Source organism: Callospermophilus lateralis, unplaced genomic scaffold (genome assembly GCF_048772815.1).
Source record: "Callospermophilus lateralis isolate mCalLat2 unplaced genomic scaffold, mCalLat2.hap1 Scaffold_831, whole genome shotgun sequence".
NCBI classification, from domain to species: Eukaryota; Metazoa; Chordata; class Mammalia; order Rodentia; family Sciuridae; genus Callospermophilus; species Callospermophilus lateralis.
Genome location: NW_027516379.1, coordinates 311,084 through 333,444, shown reverse-complemented (window position 1 = coordinate 333,444; position 22,361 = coordinate 311,084). Strand labels below are relative to the sequence as shown.

Sequence of the window (22,361 nt, the reverse complement as noted above, 5' to 3'; positions counted from 1 at the left end):
GAGGCCGAGGAACCGGATTGTGGTGGGTGCATGCATATGATTCCCCAAATTGTCCATCCTGAAGTGCATCCTGGGGAAGGAGTGCCAGACAGCCAGTCAGGGCTCTGCTAGTGAGACAGGCGGTAGGACAGGTAGCAAGGTTCCTTTTGGACTTTCAGATACTGGGGGAAAATTCTACCTGAGAAAATCAATGATCTCAAAGAGGTAAATGAATATTACTTCTTTTTGGCCTATGACAAGAATGTTTGCCTTTAATTTGAGATTCGTTAAGTAATTCTGTTTTGCTCATTGAAAAATTCTAAACTTTAGGGGTTGGGGATGCAGCTCAGTGGTAGAGCACTTGCCTAGCACATGTGATCCTCTGCACCTCATTAAAATATATATAAATGTGTATGTATGAATGTGTGTGTGTGTGTGTGTGTGTGTGTGTGTGTGTATATATATACACAAATAGAATAAAGTGAAAAAAAAATCTAAACTTTAAGGATAAAATTTTTGGGCTGAAATGAAACTATTTCTGTCACAATGATTTTGTTTCTCAAGCTAGAGCCTAGATTTCCACATGTGGGCTTCATTTCTCACATTGGTCTAGGTTAATTTTACCCCAATAAATTTTCTCACTCCTCTAAGCCAAGGAGAAAAAACAATTCTCAAGAAAAATGAGAAATTAACAATAAATCAATAAAGACATCTTAACGATAAAAGCAAAATTTTGTAGAAAAATAGATGGTGATTTGATGACTGAAGAATTTTTTTAAAAATGTATTTTAATGAAAATGTATGTGTGTAAATTTAAGCTAAATATTTTAGTGTCACATGATAATTAGGATAGCTCGCTGATTGAAAATGGAAACCATTTGTCTCAAATGAATACTGACAGTTGTTGAAAGTGACAGCTGAATTGGAAGCACCACCTCCTACTTAAATTGGGGCACATTTAGGAATATATGCCCTTATCAGACTGGGGATAGCAAGAGCCATAACAATCTCTCTAGGGGAAGTAGTATTTATTGCATATTTCAATTTCCCCCTACTAATATTTGAAGGGATTAAATAAGTGAAATCCAGAACTAATGCTATTTATGTAAATAAACTTTAAGGAATCAGTAAAACAAGTCAGTCCTTATTCAGATATTACAAATAAGAAAATAAAAATGACTGTAACAGACTTACAGACCAGCATCACAGCTGCAGTGGTGGAAGATAAGACAATGCTCTAGGAACCAGTAACATAAATTTGATTTTTCTTGTGTGGACCTTATTTTATTTAATACTAACTATTAAATTAAATAGTAATTGTTTCTTTCATCATCACTGTGGGTGATCATCGTTTAGAGTAGGGGATACGGATTTATAATTGCTTGAGTTCAGACCTGGTGAACATAAAATGACACATTTCTCAGAGGGGGAATCCTTCCTCATGAGAGCTTTTAAAGCTCCAACCTGAAGATTCTGTATACTTGTCTAAGGAAGGCCAAGGCATTCCATGGAAGATGGAACCTTCTGGAATAAAGAAGAACCAGGCCCACAGAGTCGGCAGCAGAAGAGCTGCGGGGCCCCTGCAGCAGCCCCGCTCTGGTTTGGCTCCGCTGAGGCAGGAGGCTTTTGTGTCTCAAGCCAGAGCCTAGGGCTGGAGATGTGGCTCAAGCAGTAGCACACTCACCTGGCAGGCGTGCGGCCCCAGGTTCAATCCTCAGCACCACATACAAACAAAGATGTTGTGTCCACCAATAACTAAAAATAAATAAATAAATATTTTAAAAATTTAAAAAATAAAAGAAAAGAAAGATGGACCGAAGGGATCCTTCAATTAATTAAAAAAAAAAAAAAAAGCCAGAGCCTAGATTTCCACTCATGGGCTCCATTTCTCACATTGGTCTAGGTGAATTTTACCCCAATAGATTTTCTCACTCCTCTAAGCCAAGGAGAAAAAAAAATTCTCAAGAAAAAGGAGAAATCAGATAACAATACAATGGAGGAAATATTACCTGCAGAATTGGCTGCCTGTCCCTGAGAAATTGAAGATGGTTTGAAGCCTGCGAGCTCTTACACTGATAAAACGATACTGTAAATTTTAATTTATTTAAAGATAAAAATACACTAAGTGTAATTTTTGAATAGGAGAAATTAATTACAAATTTTCAAAGTATAAAAATAATCTTTTCTATTAATATTATTCTCTAATGCATTTTTCTGAAAATGATGAATGCAATATTACCTCCTTTTGACTCATTGAATAGAAAAAGATCATTAAAATGTTGGTACAGAATCTCTTTGTATATAGCAGTTTGTAAAGAAGTCTGTGGTAAAGTGGAGTTTTTGAAAGAGGACTCATTTTTTGTACCAGCTTTTGGTGGAGGATTAGATTTTTGGACTCTGTGGCTGCATTGAATCCCTTAACCTGAAGCTTAGTGGCTGAAAACAACCCTTACCTATACTTCTCCACCATGCTGTGTTCAACTGGTTGCTCTGATGCCTATTGGGCCGCCTCATGCAGCTGCCCTGAGGTGGGGGGAGGTCACTGCATGTGTAGTCTAGCAGCTGAGAGACCCTAAAATTCGGTACTGGGTCTTCTTCTCTTCCTGGGGGTCCAGAGTTCCTCAAGGGCTGGGGGCAATCGGGGAGGAGGTTGTGAAAAGCTGTGAAAGCTGGTGAGGTCTCTATTCTGAAATTGCCCCACATAGCTTCCTGTCACATCTTATAAAAGTCAAGGCATTTGACCAGGACAGCTCAGCATCAGAGGTGGGGGCAAATCATTGGCATAAGGTTCACAAAATTACAGCTATGTTTTTTAAAGACCACAAATGGAAACCTTTGAAAACTTGATATTTCATATTAATTCCCCACCAGAGAAAAACAAAAAGCACACATATACCAGTTCTCTGTCCATTTTAAAGAAAGCTGATCTTCTGTGTTACCTTAGAATCAGGATGGTCTGATTCAAACAGCTTCCATTTTTATGGATTTAATTCTATGTACTCTTTAACATGAATAAACAGGAAAACCACAAGAAAAAACATATGTCCATCTGTACCTTTTTCAGTGTTAGTTCTGTACTTATTAAAAATTGTATTTTTATTCAATATAACATGATTTTTACAGAAGTTAAGGCTGAGAAACTTGAAATATAGTAGTTCAACAGAAACTTATAACTTTTGGAAAATATTTTGTTTGACCTCAAATGGAACATTACTCATATGAATGAATACATAACAAGATGATAGTACTTTTCAAGTTTTATAAAAAGCTTTTTTATTTCAATTAATTTGTCATTCTGTCTCTGATTACATCTTTTAATCTGAGGAGGCTAAAAGCAAATAGTTTATAATCTTCTGCAATTATGGGTAGAAGGAGCTTCCCTCAAAGAAGAAAGCAAATATATTTTTGCTTAATTAATGTGCTTTAAAAATATGTTAAAGCATATGAGCATTTTGCAAAAATAATTTAATAATTACTATAATTTAATAATTGGCATCAGTTAAATCTTCTCAAGATTCATTTCTTATTTGATAGAATTTTTGTAGTGAATTGATTTTATAATCCCTCTTAGTTTAATTGGGCTAACTTTAAAATGAAATCAATGAAGAATATTTTATTACTTTTATTTTTTATGTGCATTCATTATTTGCTTCCAGAAGAATTTAGAAATACCAATTACACAAGTGTCTAGCACTTCAGTCTATAATTTGTGATGGATTAGAAAAAAGCAGGACTTTTGGATATGTACACAAGTTACATAAAAGAAACCCTGGCACAGTTCCTGAACTTCAGGAGAACCAAGGTGCTGCCATTGGATGCCACACAGGAACCTGTAGAGAGAAATATCATAATCAAAATATGCTCAGATGGGAGCAGGGAAAGTCATGGTAAAGTCCATTGTAGGGGGTTATATCAGGAGCTCACTTATCACACACTAAAGTAAATGAAGGAAAGTCCCAGTTCAAGCAAGATTATAGAACTAAACCCCACCTTGGGGGTGACTGTCTGGGAGAATCTTTGTTCAATTGTATTTTGCAACACTGTTGCTGGCCTTTGAAGATGGAGAGGACCATAAGTAGGGATTGGAGAATGACTGCAAGGAGCCAAGAGTGACTGCTGCCCAAATACCCAGGAGGACACGGGAACCTTAGTCTGCAACTTCAAGGAGCTGTATTCCCCCAGTCACAAGAATGGGCCTGGAAGAGGACCTGATGTTCCTGAGGGAAACAGGCCAGCAGGACCTCAGTTGGTCCTGCTTTGACTCCTTAAGCTGGGAACTCGATTGAGTCCTGCTAGACATCTGGTGCACAGAAACTGGGAGGTAGCGAGTGGGTCCTTTTTTAAGTTTCTAAGTTTGTGATCATAGGTATGGAAGCAACAGAACACTGATATAAATTCTGGTACCAGCCATGCTACCATAACAAAACCTCAAATATGTGCAAAGTGTTTTGGAATCTGCTGGTAAACTAAGCTGCTGGAATTTTGAGAAGAATGATAATAATTGTAAATGCCTAGATTGCTTTGAAAACTGCTATAATTATGGACCCCAAAAGGACTGCAAGGGAGTTCTCAGAAGAAAAAAACCTCATGTTATTGAAACTGCAGGAAGGGAGACCCTTGTTCCACAGTGGCCAGAAGCTTAGGAAAATGGTTCCCTCCCTTTAGGAGGTAGGACCTGTCAATGGTGAGTTTACAAGTTGGGTTGAGGAGATGTCTAAGCAAAGTGTTGAAGTGAAAGCTGGTTCTTCTTTATGTTTATAGTAAAATTGGGGGGTGGGGAGAGAGAGGGAGAAACTGAGGAAAGAGCTGTCGATATGGGAAATCCTCATCCTCTACAGATGGCAAAAGGTGCTAAAAATAATTGATTGCTGCTCTGGAGGTTAGCACAAAGAGCTGAATGGGTACAGCAGTACAGCCCTTTGCTGCAATCTCAGGAAGATGGAAAGGTCCCAGCATTCAACACCAGGGGTTCAAGTAATGCCAGTGGGTCTTCTCAGTCCTTTTAGAGAGCCACCAGGGAGCTTCTTGGAATTATCCTTCAGCCACCCCAGAAGAAGCTGAAAATGGAAAAGGAACAACCTCAGCAAGATGAGAGCACATGTTCTGTCTCATGAGGCATCCAAGGGGCCCACAAGGAACTGGGCTGTCTCATCAGCAGGAGAGCTGCCTGTGGGAACTGACAGGTACAGACCACAGGACAGGGGGAGATGCTCAGAACTATCAAGTTCTCTGGCAGGAGGGGACTGGGCAAGCCACACGGCTACTTACAAAAGTTCCCTTCCATGCAGAAGCAAGAAGACACAGTGAAGCTCCCAGAGGGCAGAGATAATCCAGATAGGATTTTCCCAGGCCTGGGGACCTAACATAGAGGAATTCCCCCATTTGATTCAATTTTCCCCATGTTTAAAGAAGAATGCCAGTAACTGTCACTTTTCAATCCCCATGTAACAAATTTGCACAAAGGTAGTGACTTAAAACAGCACAAATTTTTTGGAACCTGTTGAGAGCCACAGCCACAGTCAGAATGATGCCTGGCATATTGCCAGAAGGAGTGGTTGAAAGGTGACACCAGTGAACCATTGAGATGATGATTTGAGTTAAGTTGTATATAATTGCTGTGGTGCTAGATTGATTGAGTTGTATATGGACCCTGTTGGGTGGGGGGAATAGGGCGGCTCCTGGAATCTGCCTCAGGCACCTGATACTTTGTAGTCATGTTGCAAGGCTCTTCTTTTGGAATTGCTTTCAGAGTTTATTGGAAATTTTTGAATGGTGATAAGTCTTGTTCTCTAAAGATTAATTAATTTTCAGCAGTAACTAAATTTCCAAAAAGCAAAGTATGGTATATAAATTTGGGCTCAAAATTAGACAAAGGTTATGAAAGGACTAGAAATCAAGTAGACATAATTTCCCATATGGCTTTTAACTGACTGTAAAGAAAACTCAAGAATAACATTTAGAATAGTTGAAATCAGTTGTAACTTCCCATATTAACTTTGCTTTTATAATTAGTTTGACATTATCTTAAAATCTAAGTACTTTCATATCATATCAAACATTTTAGCAGATAACACTAACTTGAATCAGTTACTCTTAGTTTCTTTACCTACATTCATTATATTCAAATAATAATAATAATAATAATAATAATAATAATAATAATAATAAATGTGTTAGGCACCATTCTGCTTCAAAGGTGTTTCTATCAAAATTTTTGTGAAATTACAGAAGGAAAGTAAGATTTTACCTTGTAGGTTGAGTTCTGTTGCCTATTATAATAAGTAATTCAGCCTCAGGTGATTCTGTGCAGAGTTCTGTATTTGCTGTCATTCTAAATTTTTATTAATATTGTCAGAGAAGCTGACAGGTAAGGGGTAAGTTTCATGAGTTACACTTAGACCTAAAGACCTTGAACTTTACTGAAATTGTTTAGTAGCAATGAATCACAGCCCTGCATCACCTGAGTCCTCTTCCCATAACCAGAACACTGCTGCTGACTGTGTAGATTTCCATATAGGCTGCAACCAAGAGCAATCATTAATCTCCTTACTACAAACAGTAACTCTAGAGTTAAAATGTTGACTTTCAAGAGAATGTATGTGAGGCCAGAGACCTACCAGGTGACCCGATGATAGTGTACCACTCCAAACCAAAAATTTCACAGTAGGAAAAATGTGGCAGATTCCTAGAGTACAAAGTTGGAAGACATCAAATCCAACATATTTTTTTTTCTTCTGTTGATAAACTTACAGATTTCTTCTTTAAGAAAAATTCTGAAGAAAGGAATTACCTTATTTTCATAGTCAATGTGTAACTGATTATGTTTTTCTGCCTCTTCTGTTAGTTTAGGAATGAACTTCAACCTTGATTTCTGTTTATCCTTTACAACAAATGCTATCAGAGCAGTCAGTTAATTTTATGTTCATGGAGCATGGCACAGAGAAGGTCATGAAGAAATCTTTTTGTTGGAACAAAGAAAAGAAATAAATTATCTTACTGGATTTTGCAAGCTTAAAAATAGTTTTGGAGTCAAACTTTCTGTATTAATATTTTATTTATTTTTATGATGTTGGTGAATAAAAAAATTATTTCCTCCCATTGAACATTAATTCCCTTAACTATAATGCTGGGGTATAATTTGACCAATCTAAAAACACTGTTGTAAAGATTAAATGAGATAATACAAATAAAGTTGATAATATAATAAGTAGGTATTATATAGAGTTCTAACTGTAAATAGCTTTATACCGTGTAGATTTCATTACTTCAAAGGGATGTCATGAATCTATTAAAGAATCTAATGGAATCCCCTCATCATCCCCTCATCATTCCATAGCTTTAGCAAGCTCTTCAAACTATCTAAGCATAATTCACAATAGCTAAATTGTGGAACCAACCCAGATGCCCTTCAGTAGATGAATGGGTAGGGAAATTTTGGTATATATGCACATTGGAATATTACTCAGCAATAAAAAGGAATAAAATCATGGCATTTGCTGGTAAATGAATGGAGTTGGAGAATATAATGTTAAGTGAAGTAAGCCAATCCCTAAAAACCAAAGGCCAAGTATTTTCTTTGATATAGGATACTGACTCATAATGGTGATGGGTGGGTAGCATGGGAGGAATGGAGGAACTTTAAATAGGGCAAAAGGGAAGGAGGGAACGGGAGCGCATATGGGGGTAGGAAAGACTGTGGAATGATTTAGACATCATTACCCTAAGTTCATGAGCCACATCCTCAGCCCATTTTTGTATTTTCTTTAGAGACAGGGTCTCACTGAGTTGCTTAGCACCTCGCTGTTGCTGAGGTTGTGTTTAAACTCAAGATTCTCCTGTCTCAGCCTCTGGAGCTGCTGGGATTATAGGTCTGTGCCACAGTGCCAAGCCCATTATATTTTTAACTAATATGAACCAATGGAATGGAGTGGAGTAGAGTGCAGTTGAGTGGAATAATAGAAGAATAGAGTCTATGCTTTGCATTTAGTGGGATAAATAAAGGTAAACATTTTGTGCAACTTGCCTTAAAGTGTATGTGCATAGTATGCTTATGTGCCTATATATGTATGTTAGGTTCAAATATATCTTGCTTGATCAAGATGGCTCACACAGAGCATCCTGCAGATTTCTATGCCTTATCATTTTCATCACACTTGCTGTTCTTAGTTTCAACTGTTTGCTTTATTTCCCAACATCTAAACACAACAGCTACATTTGCAATACAACTGACCACAGAGATCACACTCATTTAAAAAACAGATTAAATCAACCAAGTGATCACATTATCAAGCAATCACAATAATTGTATGCTAGATTCACCGATAACACAAAAGGTCATGTTCAGAAGGCAAGATGCATCAAATTTTGAGTGTTCCACATAGATGACCTATATTCCAGAGTTTCTTAGACTATGACCCTCAGAGTATGTTATACACAAAGCAGGAAAATGAAGTTGCACTCTTCTAGATGATGTCAGAAATAGTTCTAAGTCAAACTTTGTATCAGAGCATGATGCCTTAGAGTAAAATTATAATGAATAAATATTCCAGATTTTTGTAAATAAGATGCTTTAAGCCAATTTATCCACTTTCTTAACTTGAAACTAGAATCAGAACGTGAATCAAATATGTCACGTGGTTTTTCTTACAAAACATAATTCCACAACTATATATAAAATGTTTTTTGTTCGAATGATATATAGTAAAGACTGTTCACAAAAAAAAACTAAAATCCCTGCAGATGATGGAGACACCTTTGAAATTCTCCATTCCAAGGACCATTAATCTAATTTTCTTCTATTTCTTCTTGAATTAATATCTCTTCAAAAAGGTTAGTTTTTTATTGAGTCTCTGAAATGCAGTGTAGCTGTTCTCCCTCATTGTTAATGTCTTGTTTATTAAACTTTTTCAAGAATTAATCTAATTAACATTGAGTTTACTTTTTAAGACTTGTATTGTTTCACAAAGAAAAGACATAAAATTATTTGAGGGAAAAATGCAGGCATTTATTGTTTTTACCTGGTGCATTTTTACTGTTTGCCACATTAGTGATTTAATTTACACTGAACAAACACAACTCTCTCCAATACAGTTTTATTTAATGCAGCTAAATTTGTATTTGGCAACATTGTACTATATTTAGGATGGAAACATTAGTTAAAAGAGCACATAAACAAAGTATTTATTTTTGATATTCTATGAAATCAACATTAGAGATTTTAGGAAGATTTGCCAGAAGAATTCCAGAAGTTATAAGTCATTATTTATTTGATTGGTCTTCCAGGGAATGTTTGGAACTTTGCATGAATCTATATCTCATGTAGATGCTTGCCTTAAATATTGATTGGATGAAGAATTAAATAGTCAATGTGCTAGAAATTAAAAACATAACTAAACTTTTAACTTTAGCAATTCCTGGTCTGTTGACTAAGGATATATGGATGTTCTTTGAGGCAAAACATCTTTAATAAGCTTTAGATTATATATGTTTTTGACGATTTGTAACTTCATATATATTATGTGAAGAGTTGAAATAAAGCAATTAACTATTCAAGCCAGATCAAGAATACCAGGAAACATGTCATTGGTGTAATAAATGGTGCTCTGTGCATGCAAATTTAGGAGATAGAATTTACAGGCATAAAATAGAATTTGTAACAATGGCAACAGAAGCCAAGCAACCAGAATATAGTCACATGATATGTTTCCTTAAAGAGCATTAGCTGAGCAGTCAGGAGGTCTTCATTTTATTTTCCTTTTGTCATGACTATTCTTAGTTTGTTATCTTTTGTAAACTGAACATCTAATTATAAATGTGTGAAACAAATATAAAAGCAACATTTGTATTTGTTGTGGGACAAAACACTGAAAAGGATTTGTTTTGGAAATAAGATACTAAAGTGGTTGCTTAAGTCACAAAGTTCATATTCAGGCAATTATGACTACCCTTTTAATTTCTGTAATAATAATTTTTTTCCAATAGCATAATTTTTTTGTTCCCTCAATGGTGACATTCTTGAGTAATTTTATAAGCACAGAATTTTTTTAAAAAAATAAATGTTCTCCAGGAATGTTTAAAACTTTAAGTTTTTCATTTAAATGCTGCCATTCCTTCTCTCATAAAAACTTGACAAAATTCTAACTGCAAATTAAAAGAAAGAAGGATGGACAGACTCAGTCATTTTCATTTATAATCCTTTATATCCAGTCCCAGAATATAATTTGGAGTCCAAAATAAACAGTGAGGGCAGGGACCACATTTATCTTTCACTGATCAAGTTACCAGCCCCCAGTAAGATTTCAGTTAATATAGTTTGAGTAAGTGAAAGAACAAAACTAAATCCAATAAAATGAAACATGATAAAAAACATTTGTGCTTTTAACATAGAAGAGCAAAGGCTTCTTACCTAGCATTTTTTCTCTTGAAATTTCCTATTACAAAATAGTATAAATTTCTAAGCAATTTTTAATTAATGTATTGTCCATGAATTTAGAAAAACTTGTGATTTTCAGAGTTAGGCTAATTTTCTCCACCAATAAGAAGAAGAGGAATTGATACAGTACGTTATACTGTTTGATCCAAAAATATTGGATGACATTAGGCAAATAAAGATCCTAACATGCAAAAGAGTGCAGGTCCTGAGCAAACCCACACTCAGACAAACAGAAAAGTTATTTTTCATGTACTCAGAAGATGTCTTATCACTCATGGACTATCTTCTCTTTAGCTGTGGTTTTTAATTAATAGAAGCACAAAAGAAAGGCTATGCGGTGGGATGGCCAAGTTTTGCAGAACACTCTGGAGATGATGCACCTGCCTATACTATTTATCCCAGGGGCACCCAAATTTGGGTTGACACATTTTGAAGTCTGTGATAAACGTTTGCAAAATTAAACAATATTGACAGTGAAATGGGCTTTTTATTAAAGTTTTTTTCAACTTTGATATCTCATTTAAACAGAAGTTTTCAAATAGAATATTATTGAATAGTAAATTTTGCTGTTTCCAAGCTCAAATAATTTTAAACTTTAGAAAATTGGTAACAGAAACACCTTCTGAGATTGCATTAAAAAGACGGAAATAGAAAACATTGCAAGTGCAAGAAGAAAACATTAGATTTGAAAGGATAAAAGAAATTGAAGTTAAAATGTAAAGGACCAGGTTTTGTAAAGTTTTCAAGCTGCACTCAGAGCCTGAAATTTCTGTGGCAGTTAAGACAATTCCTGGAACCGCCTGTTAGATGTGTGTCGAAATCTTCCCTTGACCACGTAGTTACTAAATCACCCCTTCCCAGAGGCTGTGCAGCTCAGCACATACACTTCTCAGGGCTTCAACCAATCAGTTTAAATGTATGCCTATCTTAGTGCTGACCAATCACCCCCACCGGACCTGTTCCTGCCAATGAATGTGCTAATCATGTTTTAGAGTTGTTATTTGATTTTCCCGCAGTATATGATGATTTGCTAAAGGAGGCTATGACGTATGTAAAGCCCCTGCCCTCTCTAAAGAATGTATATGAACTCTGCTCAAGTGGCTCTTGGGACTCTTTGTTCTCTGCTCTTCTTAAGTGAGCTCTGAGCCACAGCATGCTGGATGCCCAATAAACCCTTTGCTGTTGCATGAGAGGGTCTCTTGGTGGTCTTTTCCTCCAACGCTCGCCATACCTTTTCAGATTAAAGGAACAAATTTCAGTGTCTCTATTTACAACTGCCATTGATTGATGAATACAGAGAGTCTAGGAGTACTATGAATGGGGTTCCTTCCTCTTTTATTCATCCATTGAAAGAATCCAGCTACCCTTGATACTTCTTTGAAAAATGTCATTCAACTATACCAAAGAAAAAAAAGAAAAGAAATGAAAGGATGCTTTTTTTTTTTTTTTTAGAGAATGAAAATGGCCTTGGTTCTCAAAGACTGTTTCTTTTTCATTAATTTATTCAGACATGACCAAGTTATGATGGAAAGTCTTACAATTTATTGTATAAGTTGTGCACAAATGCAAGAAAAAAAGCAAAACAACACTTATTCCAAAATAAACTCAGTCTACTTAAGAAAATTGTTATTAACAAGTTAGATTGAATTTTAAACAATAACTGATGTGTCTGAATTCATTTTAAAAGAGCTAAACATATGTTAAATTTTTCTATGAGTATGATTTAATTATTAAGATATCTACTTAAAAGTTCAGAGATGCATGAAAACTAATATATTTACTTTCTTAGAAGTCTTTTTAAAGAGGGAGCCTGATACTTCTTCAAAATAGATAATCCAGGTTTCCTAAGAAAGTGGTGAATTGAAGTTTTTACCCCAGGATTATTTACTGTAGGATTATTATGTAAGGGCTCGAGTTGTGGCTCAGTGGTAGTGTGCTTGCCTAGCATGCATGAGGCACTGGGTTCGATTCTCAGTACCACATACAAATAAATAAAATAAAGGTCCATCAACAACTAAAAAAATTAAAAAATAAATAAAAAAATATGGCCTGAGGCCTTGTTTAAAAAAGGATTATTATGTAATTAAATTAATTTATCATGTTAAAGTTTTAAGTATAAATTCACATAATTTCTCTTGGTAAGTAAATAAGCAAATAAAAATACATAAAACATACCCCAAATCACCAGTGTATTTAGGGACTATAGCAGAATCATGATACCTTTGAGCTAATGTCATTATCATATTCTCTCATGCTTTAAATTAATAATTTTCCTTACACATTTACACATACATTCACACACATATGCACACACAACCGGTTCATACACTCACATGTATAGACTTTAACCCTTTTGCTTTACATTTAGACATTTATAGCTAAAACAAACCACTATGTGCCCTATATGACTAAATAAAACTTTAAAAACTCTCCTGTGGGGAATTGTTAACTTTTGTATATCATTGAAAAATTTATTTACTACCTCCAATCAATTCTGTAGGAGAATCAAATGAGTATAAAGTCATCTCGAAGATTTAAAAGACTGCAAACAAGTTTGGAAGAAACACTGCATCCTGAATAGGAAAGATAACATATATGTAATAACGAAAATGATACACTTAGGCAAGGGAATTTGGAAAAAGTTGTAATAATGGAGAAAATAGACATTTATACTCTGAGCTGGACCATCGTATTTAGATTTTTCTTTTTAAAGTTACTCATATGTTAAATAAGGATAATAGTAACTACCACCCTGGTCATTGTGGAGATGATCAGGCATGTTAAATGACTAGCTCTGGAACAAGTATATTTATTAGAATTAGCAAATAAATGTTCATTATTATTAATGGAATTTGATGACATTAATAGTTATAATCATACTTGGTTGTGATCTTCTTCCCCAGCACCCCTCTCACACTGAAGCTTACTTCACACTTGTCTCATGATCCTTTTTACCTGTTTGATTATTAATATTGTGCTACAAGTTGTTGAACTATGTGAGGCCAAGTATTATGATGAGCTGATGTGTGCATCCTACAAAGCAAGCTCTCTCCAACTACAATCTGGTTTCCATGATTTTATTCTGTTTTATTTTCATTAAATTTATTTTAACTGATACATAAAAACATGAAAATTACACAGATTTTGGAGACTATCATGAAATGTTTCTGTATATGTAAACATAACTTACTTATTTATCTACTTAACATACTGGGGATTGAACCCAGTATGTTAAGTAGATAACATAACACTGAGCTACTTCCCTACCATCTATTTCTCCCCTGCCTCTTTTTTTTTGAGACAGTCTCACTAACTTTTTGAGGCTGGTCTTGAACTTAGGATCCTCCTGCCTCAGCCTTCTGAGCAGCAGGGATTACAGGTGTGTGCCATTGCACTCAGCTACATGTAAATACTCTCAATAATTCTGGACAGAGTTCTAAGGTTTTGCACTTTAACGATGATTCTGGTTCCTCTCATCATGCTTAGAGTACAAAGGTGCTACCATACTTACCACATTGCAAGATAGTCTATATTTCTTGAATTAAAATGACAACATAAAACATACTATTTAAATTATAAACTTAATGATTGAAACAACCATTTTTCAAAGATGTTCACAGGGAGAAACTACAGAAAACTTTATAGGAAGAGAGTTTTCTCAAGTTCTAAAAATTATAAAAATGAAAATGGTCAGGATAGAAAGAAAATAAATTTAGATTTGTAGAAGACTTTGAGCCAAATGGAGCAGAATGGAAGGAATGTTCATGCATTAGTGCAGCCTGCATGCTTTTTTGAAACATAAACTTTAGATTAGATTAAAAATAAGTTCAAAAATATTAGTTGATATAAATGTTTATCTGAAAATGAACAAACGTACAAAGTTTTTAAGTAGAGTCTGTGAAATGATCATGATGTTTTTAGGACAGCTGTTCCTTACAGCCATATAAGGTAGTTGAGAGTAAAGAGAAATGTGGAAGACAGGTGCTTCAATAAGGTCTTTCAACTTCTATCTGTATGTTCAGTGAGATTGCCAGAATTTAAATGTAAGATATCCTTGCACATGTTTTCTATTGCTATGTTAAATCTCATGCTAACCCTGAGACAATTAAACAAGAGTATTTGTATATTTTAGCCTCAAAATAAACTTGTTTATAGTTCCTTCTGCCAATTAAATATGTTAATATGATGCATTTTTCCTGATTTCAAGCATCTCCAAATTTCTGAGGTCTCTTACAACTTTCCTAACTGCATTGTATTGGGACTCATATTTAGCAAATATCACTGTTATTTTTACATATATAATAAAATTTCAATGAAATGCTTAAAGCATGAAACTATTAACAACCCATGGATGGGGTGTGAAAAGTAAGCCAATTGCTTACCTTCCATAATAAAGTGAAAAAATAGAATGTAGCATTGCCTACTATATTTAATAATGGAGCAAAGAGTCATGTTTGTGGAAAGCAGTTTTGACTGTATTGTAAAATAATTAACAAGTTTTGACCATAAATTCTTAAAGTTTACAGCTGAAAAAAATCACTCACTAATGTATATTTCAGTGTATCTAATTGCAGTTTTTCCTATTATGTGATTCAATTCTAGGGGGAGATAAAATGAGACTTGTCCCATATTATTTAGTAGTAACATCTAATTAGAGGATATAGCTGGCATAAAATAATTGAAGAGTAACTCTCACTAGTGATGTCTAAAATCAAGTGATTTAGTGTACTGCATCACTTAGAACCAATGAAGCAGAGTAAGCAATTGGCAGTAAAAGTTTTTAAAAAATAGAGAAATGGCAAAGCAAGGCAACTACCATTAACATCAACAACAACAGAAAGTAATGATATTATTATAGACATTGTATGCCATCTCCACTCTAATTTTCACAACTCTGGATTCACTTGCCAGATTTGCAATAATGTTTTCTTCTATCACATAATTTTAACTTTAATTCAAGTGTAAAATAAGAATACTGTTTAATACTGTTTAGATCTTTATTATAGGTTTCACACTTAAGTTACAGTGTTTCATATGCCCATGTGCAGTATTGATTAATACAGTTGCTTTCCTGCCCCTCCTTTTCTAATCTGAGATATAGTGATTCATTTACATATAAAAGTCTGAAGGTAAGCATCCATTAATTCATACTACGTATGTGGTTGAAAAGATTATTTCATATGTGGAAAACTCAATCGAAATCACAGAGAGTTCAAAAGAACATTATAATAAGGCCTTTTAGAAATAGATCTCAGTTTTTTGAACTGTGAGATCTGATTTAAAAATTCATGAGAATTACTTTCCTGTGAGAAGGCTCAGGGAATTATGAATATGACAGACAAAAGCAAAATAAAAATAGGAAACTCAAAAAATCCGGAATTCATTCATTATTTGGGTTTTATAGTTTATTATTACTGATTAAGATAAATCTTGGACATTTTTCTTCAGTTCAAAAACTGCAAAGGAGAAGTTTTAAACTACCTGTGTAAAATTGCTTTGGAACCATGTAATTGTAATTAGATAGGTCAGGATATATGAAAAGACAATCATATGCAGTAAATTCTGTGATATTTTTTAATTGAACACAGATTCTATTTTCAACTTTTCTAACAGTGTTTATTATTACAACAGTTTTTGTTTTAAACTTAAGAGCAATATTTAGAATGTGTGTTCTGCATTAATTTTTAATCATTGAATTTTCATGGACTTTCTGTTTTATTGCTTCATAAATAAATAACTTGTAAATTTGTCTAGTCAATTTTTGTTTCCACATAGAAAACTTGACCTTAAAAAGGAAGTTAATGTTCTAGATATATAATGAAAATATTTGTGAAAATGTAATTTATCATTAAGCATTATAATAGGGGATACATAAAAGAGAAGCACAGCCTCTTTTTTCAAATACAATATAACCGTTTTAGTTGTAGCAATGATTGGTTTTTTAAAAAATAAACATAAGTCCAATTATTATTGCATATATTCGTGTACATAATGTTTCTAATGAAAAGTAGGTTAAAAGAGTGGTCATAGTTACATGGTGAGTGGCACACACTTATAATCCCTAGCAACTTTGGAGGCTGAGCAGGAGGATTGCAAGTTCAGAGCCAGCCTAGGCAACTTAGCCAGGTCCTAATCAACTTAGTAAGACCTCTATATTATATAGGGGTGAGTGTGTAGTATAAGTGCCACAGTCAATCAACACCATCCAGTTCTATGAGTAGTAATGAAATAGGGCACCTCCGCACCTCCTGCTTGTATCATTATTAATTGTGCCAGTCTTTTCTAGAATTTTGGGCTTTATTTGAAAATAAATGTTACAGTATTCTGCTTTGCACAGTATGGTGCAACTATATTTAAGAGTGAAATTTGATTCACTGTGTGACACTGGTTGAATTGTTGCCTTTCTCTTTGTAAGATTTTCTTCCTATTTTTAAGAGGTAAATTATATTTTTCTGCCCTATGCAACACATAATGTTGTTTGGAAGTTCAAATGAACCTTAAGTAAAGGTGCTTTGAAAAGTGCACTGTCTTAAAGAAAAACATCGCTGTGAAGAAATTTCTAAAGAAAACCTCAGGCCTGTGTTCTCATGATCTTAAGTTCCCTACCAGTGCTATGATGTGTACTCCAGTCTCTTTCTCAGAATTTGTCTAATATTTTATCTAGAATTGGTCAACATCCACTCTGATTTGTGCACAGTACAATTTTCATCAAATACCACAAGGCTATTATATTGCAATATAACTTCAAATAAGTATTTTGTACAGCAGAAACCTAGATAGAACTGGAAATTGAGTTCACCATTTCCACAAACCCTTAGACATCTGTCATGTGTCCGACATTGTGCTTGTCACAGGAATACAAAGAAGAGTCTGCCCTTCAGGAGCTTTTTATCTAGTTGAAGAGAAGAGCAAATGAGCATATAATAATGTATTGTAAATATTATTACGCTAAAGTGGATAAATGAGATAAATGAGAAATGTTTACTCATTTTAACAGTTTGATTTTATTTGATTTTAGGAGTTACCATATGATTCATAAAAGGAAGTTACAACTAGTAGTATGATTCCATTCCAATTATTGATTTATGCCAATTTTTCAAATAAATGCTATTTTGAAGAGTAACGTTCCTATTGAATGTTACCCACTATAGTTTATTTAAGTTCTAAAAGAATAAATTTTTAATTTAATTCACTAGTCAATGTCTTTCTGGCAGTAAAATTTATGGGCTTCCCATTGAGCTAACCACTTATATTGAATTAAAGTGATGTGTTTTGGTCTATACTGCAGTTTAAGATGGAAAGATTACAACAATGACCCAAAAAGTTTAATCAAGATTTTCATGTTTATAGAAATGCATACAGAATTTATAATGGATTCAATATAACTAAGTTATATAAAATATAATAAATAAACAGATGGCATTTATAACTAATTATGCATAATTTTTAACCCATTTATTAATTCATTGTAAGACAATAAGGAATCTATCTATTTACAGATACTTAATAATTACAGTTGCCATCACTTTTGCTGGGAAGCCTTACAGGAATCCAAAGTTAAGACATCAATTTTTTTGATTATTCTATAATAAATAGTAATTGAGAAATTATTCTATAATAAATAGTAATTATTTATTATTATTATTATTATTATTATTATTATTATTATTATTATTATTATATAAATAGTAATTGAGAAATTAAGGGAAAAAATGGTTCAGCCAGAGAAATTAATAGAAGAAATGCACATTCTGGCTATAAAAACGTTTTGCTCTGAGAAACTATAGCAGCATTTCTTTATAATCTAAGAAGCACTAATGGCAACAAACTTACAAAGATATTGAAAGAAAAGAAATAAAATTATAAGCCACTGGTGCATAATAAAGAAATAAACAAAAGACTCAGAAAATTAAGACAAAGATTTTGATTCAGTCACCTCTTGTGGAGTTGAAGACAATGTGCAGAAAACTAAAAGTGCAAAAATCAAACAAATGTAAAAACCAAATCCAAGCTTTTTCAGTTAAGTTTGGGGTAAAATCCAGGTCCTCTTAGAGTTAGTTCATCAAATATACAGTGGCAGATCAGCATAGACATTCCATAGTCCAAGGATCAAGGGAATATGTACATTATGAGGCACAGAGGCAAAGTGAGTTCCAGCATTGCCAAATCAACAGTCACTGTCCTTCAGGAAATCTCTGAGGTAATCTTAAATTTTGAATTATGGCTTCTCCGTCTAAGTCAGGATTTGAGGGGAGATATGATTTGTAATTGAATGCACTAGTAATACTGTTTCTCTTCAAGCATATTTGTCATAATTTTTTTTTAAAAATGATGAAAGCAAGATCTGTAGGGGAGACATTCTTTCCCTCCATTCCTGGGAATTCTAGAGACTGTAGAAGGAGCATATTCCTTGAGCTTAAGAGTTCATTTCTAGCCACCACATAAATGGATATCACCCTAGGAAACCTCTATAATGAAACTCATATTTACCACATTCCCTACACCATCCCTTTGTGTGGCTTTTATGAATTAATTCAATAAATTTTTATTGTGTTCATGCATTATTTCAGGAGCTATTTTTCTGTGCCAGTGAAATCCCAGTAAAAAACCAAGGCCCAGACCTGGGGGACTTATATTTTGGTCAGGAGTTGAAGATAAGTAATAAATAATGAATAACATAATGCAGGTTATTAAGAAAAATGGACAGGGGGTGCAGGTGATACTGGGTCTCTTGGAACAACTCTCTGATAATGTGGCTCAAAGAAAGAAGAATGTACAAATCCGTGGGAAGAATTTCCAAAACAGGAGAAATGAGTTGAAGAGCACTAAGAAACAGCTCATATAAGTATCAGAAAGAAGGTGTAGGTGGTTGAGCAGGGTAAGTCAGGAGAACAGGATGAACTGAGGATGGGTGAGGACACAATACAAATGACACAGATCTTGTGAAGAGAATTTGATCTGATTTGCACAAAGTAGAAATTACTTAGTGAGAGATTTTAAATTAATCCCTCTGCCCGTTGAATAATGAAGATAGTGTACTGACTGGGTTAAGGTAGATCTTGCACGTTAGTCAGAAAGTGATTGCAATAGTGCTGGTGAGAGCTGTACTGGCCATCGCTGAGAGTCTTCCTTGGGGCAACGAAGCCTGACTAGATCATGGACACATTGAAGGGTGTTGGATGGGTGTGGAATGTTTGGAGAGTGAGAATTAGGCGATGATTTTGAAGTTTTAGTCTTAAACTACTGGAATACTGGAGCCATACTGAAACAGAAGGGTGGGAATTAAGAGCATGGTTTTGAGTGGTTTTGAGATGCCATTTGAGTATCTAAATGGAGTTGGTATGCAGGCATTTGGATATGTAGGTCTCGAGTACAAGGAAGGAGTTGAGCTTGAAGTTATAATTTGGGCATCATCAGCATTAAGATATAATTAAAGACCTAGGAAATGATTGTAACAAAAGAAAAGGTCCCCCAACTGGCATTTAGGGAAGATAAATAAGGTGAGCATACAATATTGGTGTTTCTCTTGTTAAGAGATAAGGTCTCAAAAGACAGTAAGCCAGTCATCTTGTAGTGCTCAGCACTGAATCATTTGCAGATAGACAGTTTGCAAGTCACTTTCACATTGATAGGTGAGACCCAAACTGTGTTAACCCCAGTATACAGAGACAGTTATTCTTTTGCAGGTACAAATTCATTAACATTTTGGAATTAACCAACATATTGTAGAATTCTAAAGAAGGAAGTGTGAGACAGAATCTTACTGCATAGGCAATAATCCGATTAAGAGTCAAATTCTGTGGCATTTCTTTGATTAAATAAAAATCCTTTTTTCCCCTAAACTATCCAAAATTTTGGATGTCAATATCCATTGCTTTAGTTATAGGAACATCCAGCTATGATTGATCAAAATCTATCCCTTAAAACATGGATGGTAGGTAAAATATTATAGCAAAAAACCTCTTGACAGTTATATTTCATAACAACTTGTTTTTAATATTTGATAATGGAAAACATAGTAAATAAATATTCATATAATACTAATAAAATGTATTCATATTGCCTATGTCATTAGGGAATTCCCAACCTGTTGAAAGAATGAGAGATTTGTGGTGTCTTGCTTAATGTCTACTCGTTCATAGACTTTTCTCCATCTGGTTTTCTAGGAGTTTTAAAACATCTAAGTTAAAGTTTTTCATTTTCATTTGTTGTTGTGTTAATATGAAAATTATTCTTGCCAGAAGCATTCTGTTACAATCTTTTAAGAAAGAAATTTAAATTAGATATATGTGCCTGTTAATGTTGTGAGAATAGCGCTAACTGCATCTGCTAACTAAATCTGTAGATTAGAAAATCTTTGGTTTAGTGATCACATCAAACTTAAGGAGCTGCAGTTTAAAAGAGATTAAATGTATTTCTAACAACTGCTTCCAAAGCTGTTGATAGCAAAGGAAATGAATGACTATTATCTTGAGAAATGTCTGCAAATTTTCTTAAGGTAATATTTTGATCTTTTTTAACTCAGGTGGCATTATATCAAATGCAGGGTATTGTAAAATAGTGCTTTTGCAAGTTTAAATAATAATGCTTAAAATATTTTTCTATGAAGTAATTATCTTTTGAAATATTTTCTGAGATGCCAGAATTGTCCAGAATTTATACAGAATTAAAATATATTATATGAGGAAGCCCAGCATTCAGATAGTCACAGAATTGCAGTTTGAATCATAGTGATGTTAAAAATCAAAACTGGAGTCTAAAGTAATTGAAACTCATTAATTTGTAAAGGCTTAAAATAATGCAAATGTGAAAGACCACATTAAAAATGCAAGCTTTTATAGGAACATTTTTTCACTTTTTAGGAAGATACACAGAGAAATCAACATTAGAGTTTTCCTCTGGCAAGAAATAAAATTGTATATTCTATTTGATGCAATGCTTTCTAAAAGAGCATATTTAACTATTATATGAAGTTTGCATTCTGAATGATATAGAAAAGAAATGACTATTGTTTGAACTGCATATTCTATTGAATAGGTTGACTTTTTAGCTGTAAACAGGAAATGTAAAGAAATTATTTTATATTCATATAATCTTTTTATCAACTTACAACAAAAGCACCACTTGTAAATATTTCTTAGTTCTCAGTTTAACCTGGAAATGGGGATTATAGAATTTTTATTATACAAATATACAAGCTCCATTTTGAAAAAGTCTAAGGAATGTCAAGAGAATATTAAAATTATAGACATGTGGTAATCATTGTTCTTATTTTATTTATGTATTCAGTATGTTGTGGCTTCATAGAATGAAATCGATAGTGTATGATGTCTCAATCCATGATGTCAGGTCTCCCAACTCGATTTCAAGTCCTTGTCATTATTCTAACTAAGACCTCAATTTCCTCAGAGGATAAATGGATTTCTGTATATTTTTATAACCTCCCTAGGATGTAACATGGTTTCTATATGATTAGAGAAGAGCAATTCCAGTAAATTGTGTTCATAATGCAGCATCTGCTATTAAAGTCTCCCAATTTTCTATTTCAAAAAAAGAATATCTCATAATTCTGCAATTTGCTATCATTATGATATAATTTCAGCTGTATACATACAGACATGCTAAACAGTGGAAAAGAAGGGTATACCTGCAGAAAATAAATAATTCTGTCCTGCATTTGTGTTTACCTCACATCTAAGAAATTGAAAGTAGTTAAAAGAAATGAATGTTGAAAATCAGAGGCAACTACCTGTAAAATATAGTTACCACTCTGTTTAGCAAGGTGAAGTATATACACACCACACAAAGTAAGAAAATTGCTCTCTCCGGAATAATATGGGGAGTGAGAGGAGTATTCTGAGTATATCTTTTACTACTTACACATAGTGATTTTTCTTTCCAGAAATAAAATAGTGAAAAAAATTACAATTGGCCCAAATTTGCTAAATCG

At 33.9% G+C, this 22,361-nt stretch overlaps 1 protein-coding gene across 1 annotated transcript in view; it reads left to right on the top strand.

Annotated features, from left to right (window-relative positions):
* The first annotated feature begins 1,493 nt into the window (after positions 1–1,493).
* The window catches only part of LOC143386198 (roundabout homolog 2-like), a 144,572-nt gene continuing 123,704 nt past the window's right edge, over positions 1,494–22,361 (top strand). Inside the window, 1 exon segment of the mRNA XM_076841450.1 lies at positions 1,494–1,578. Within this exon segment, the coding sequence (XP_076697565.1) occupies positions 1,494–1,578 (85 nt within the window).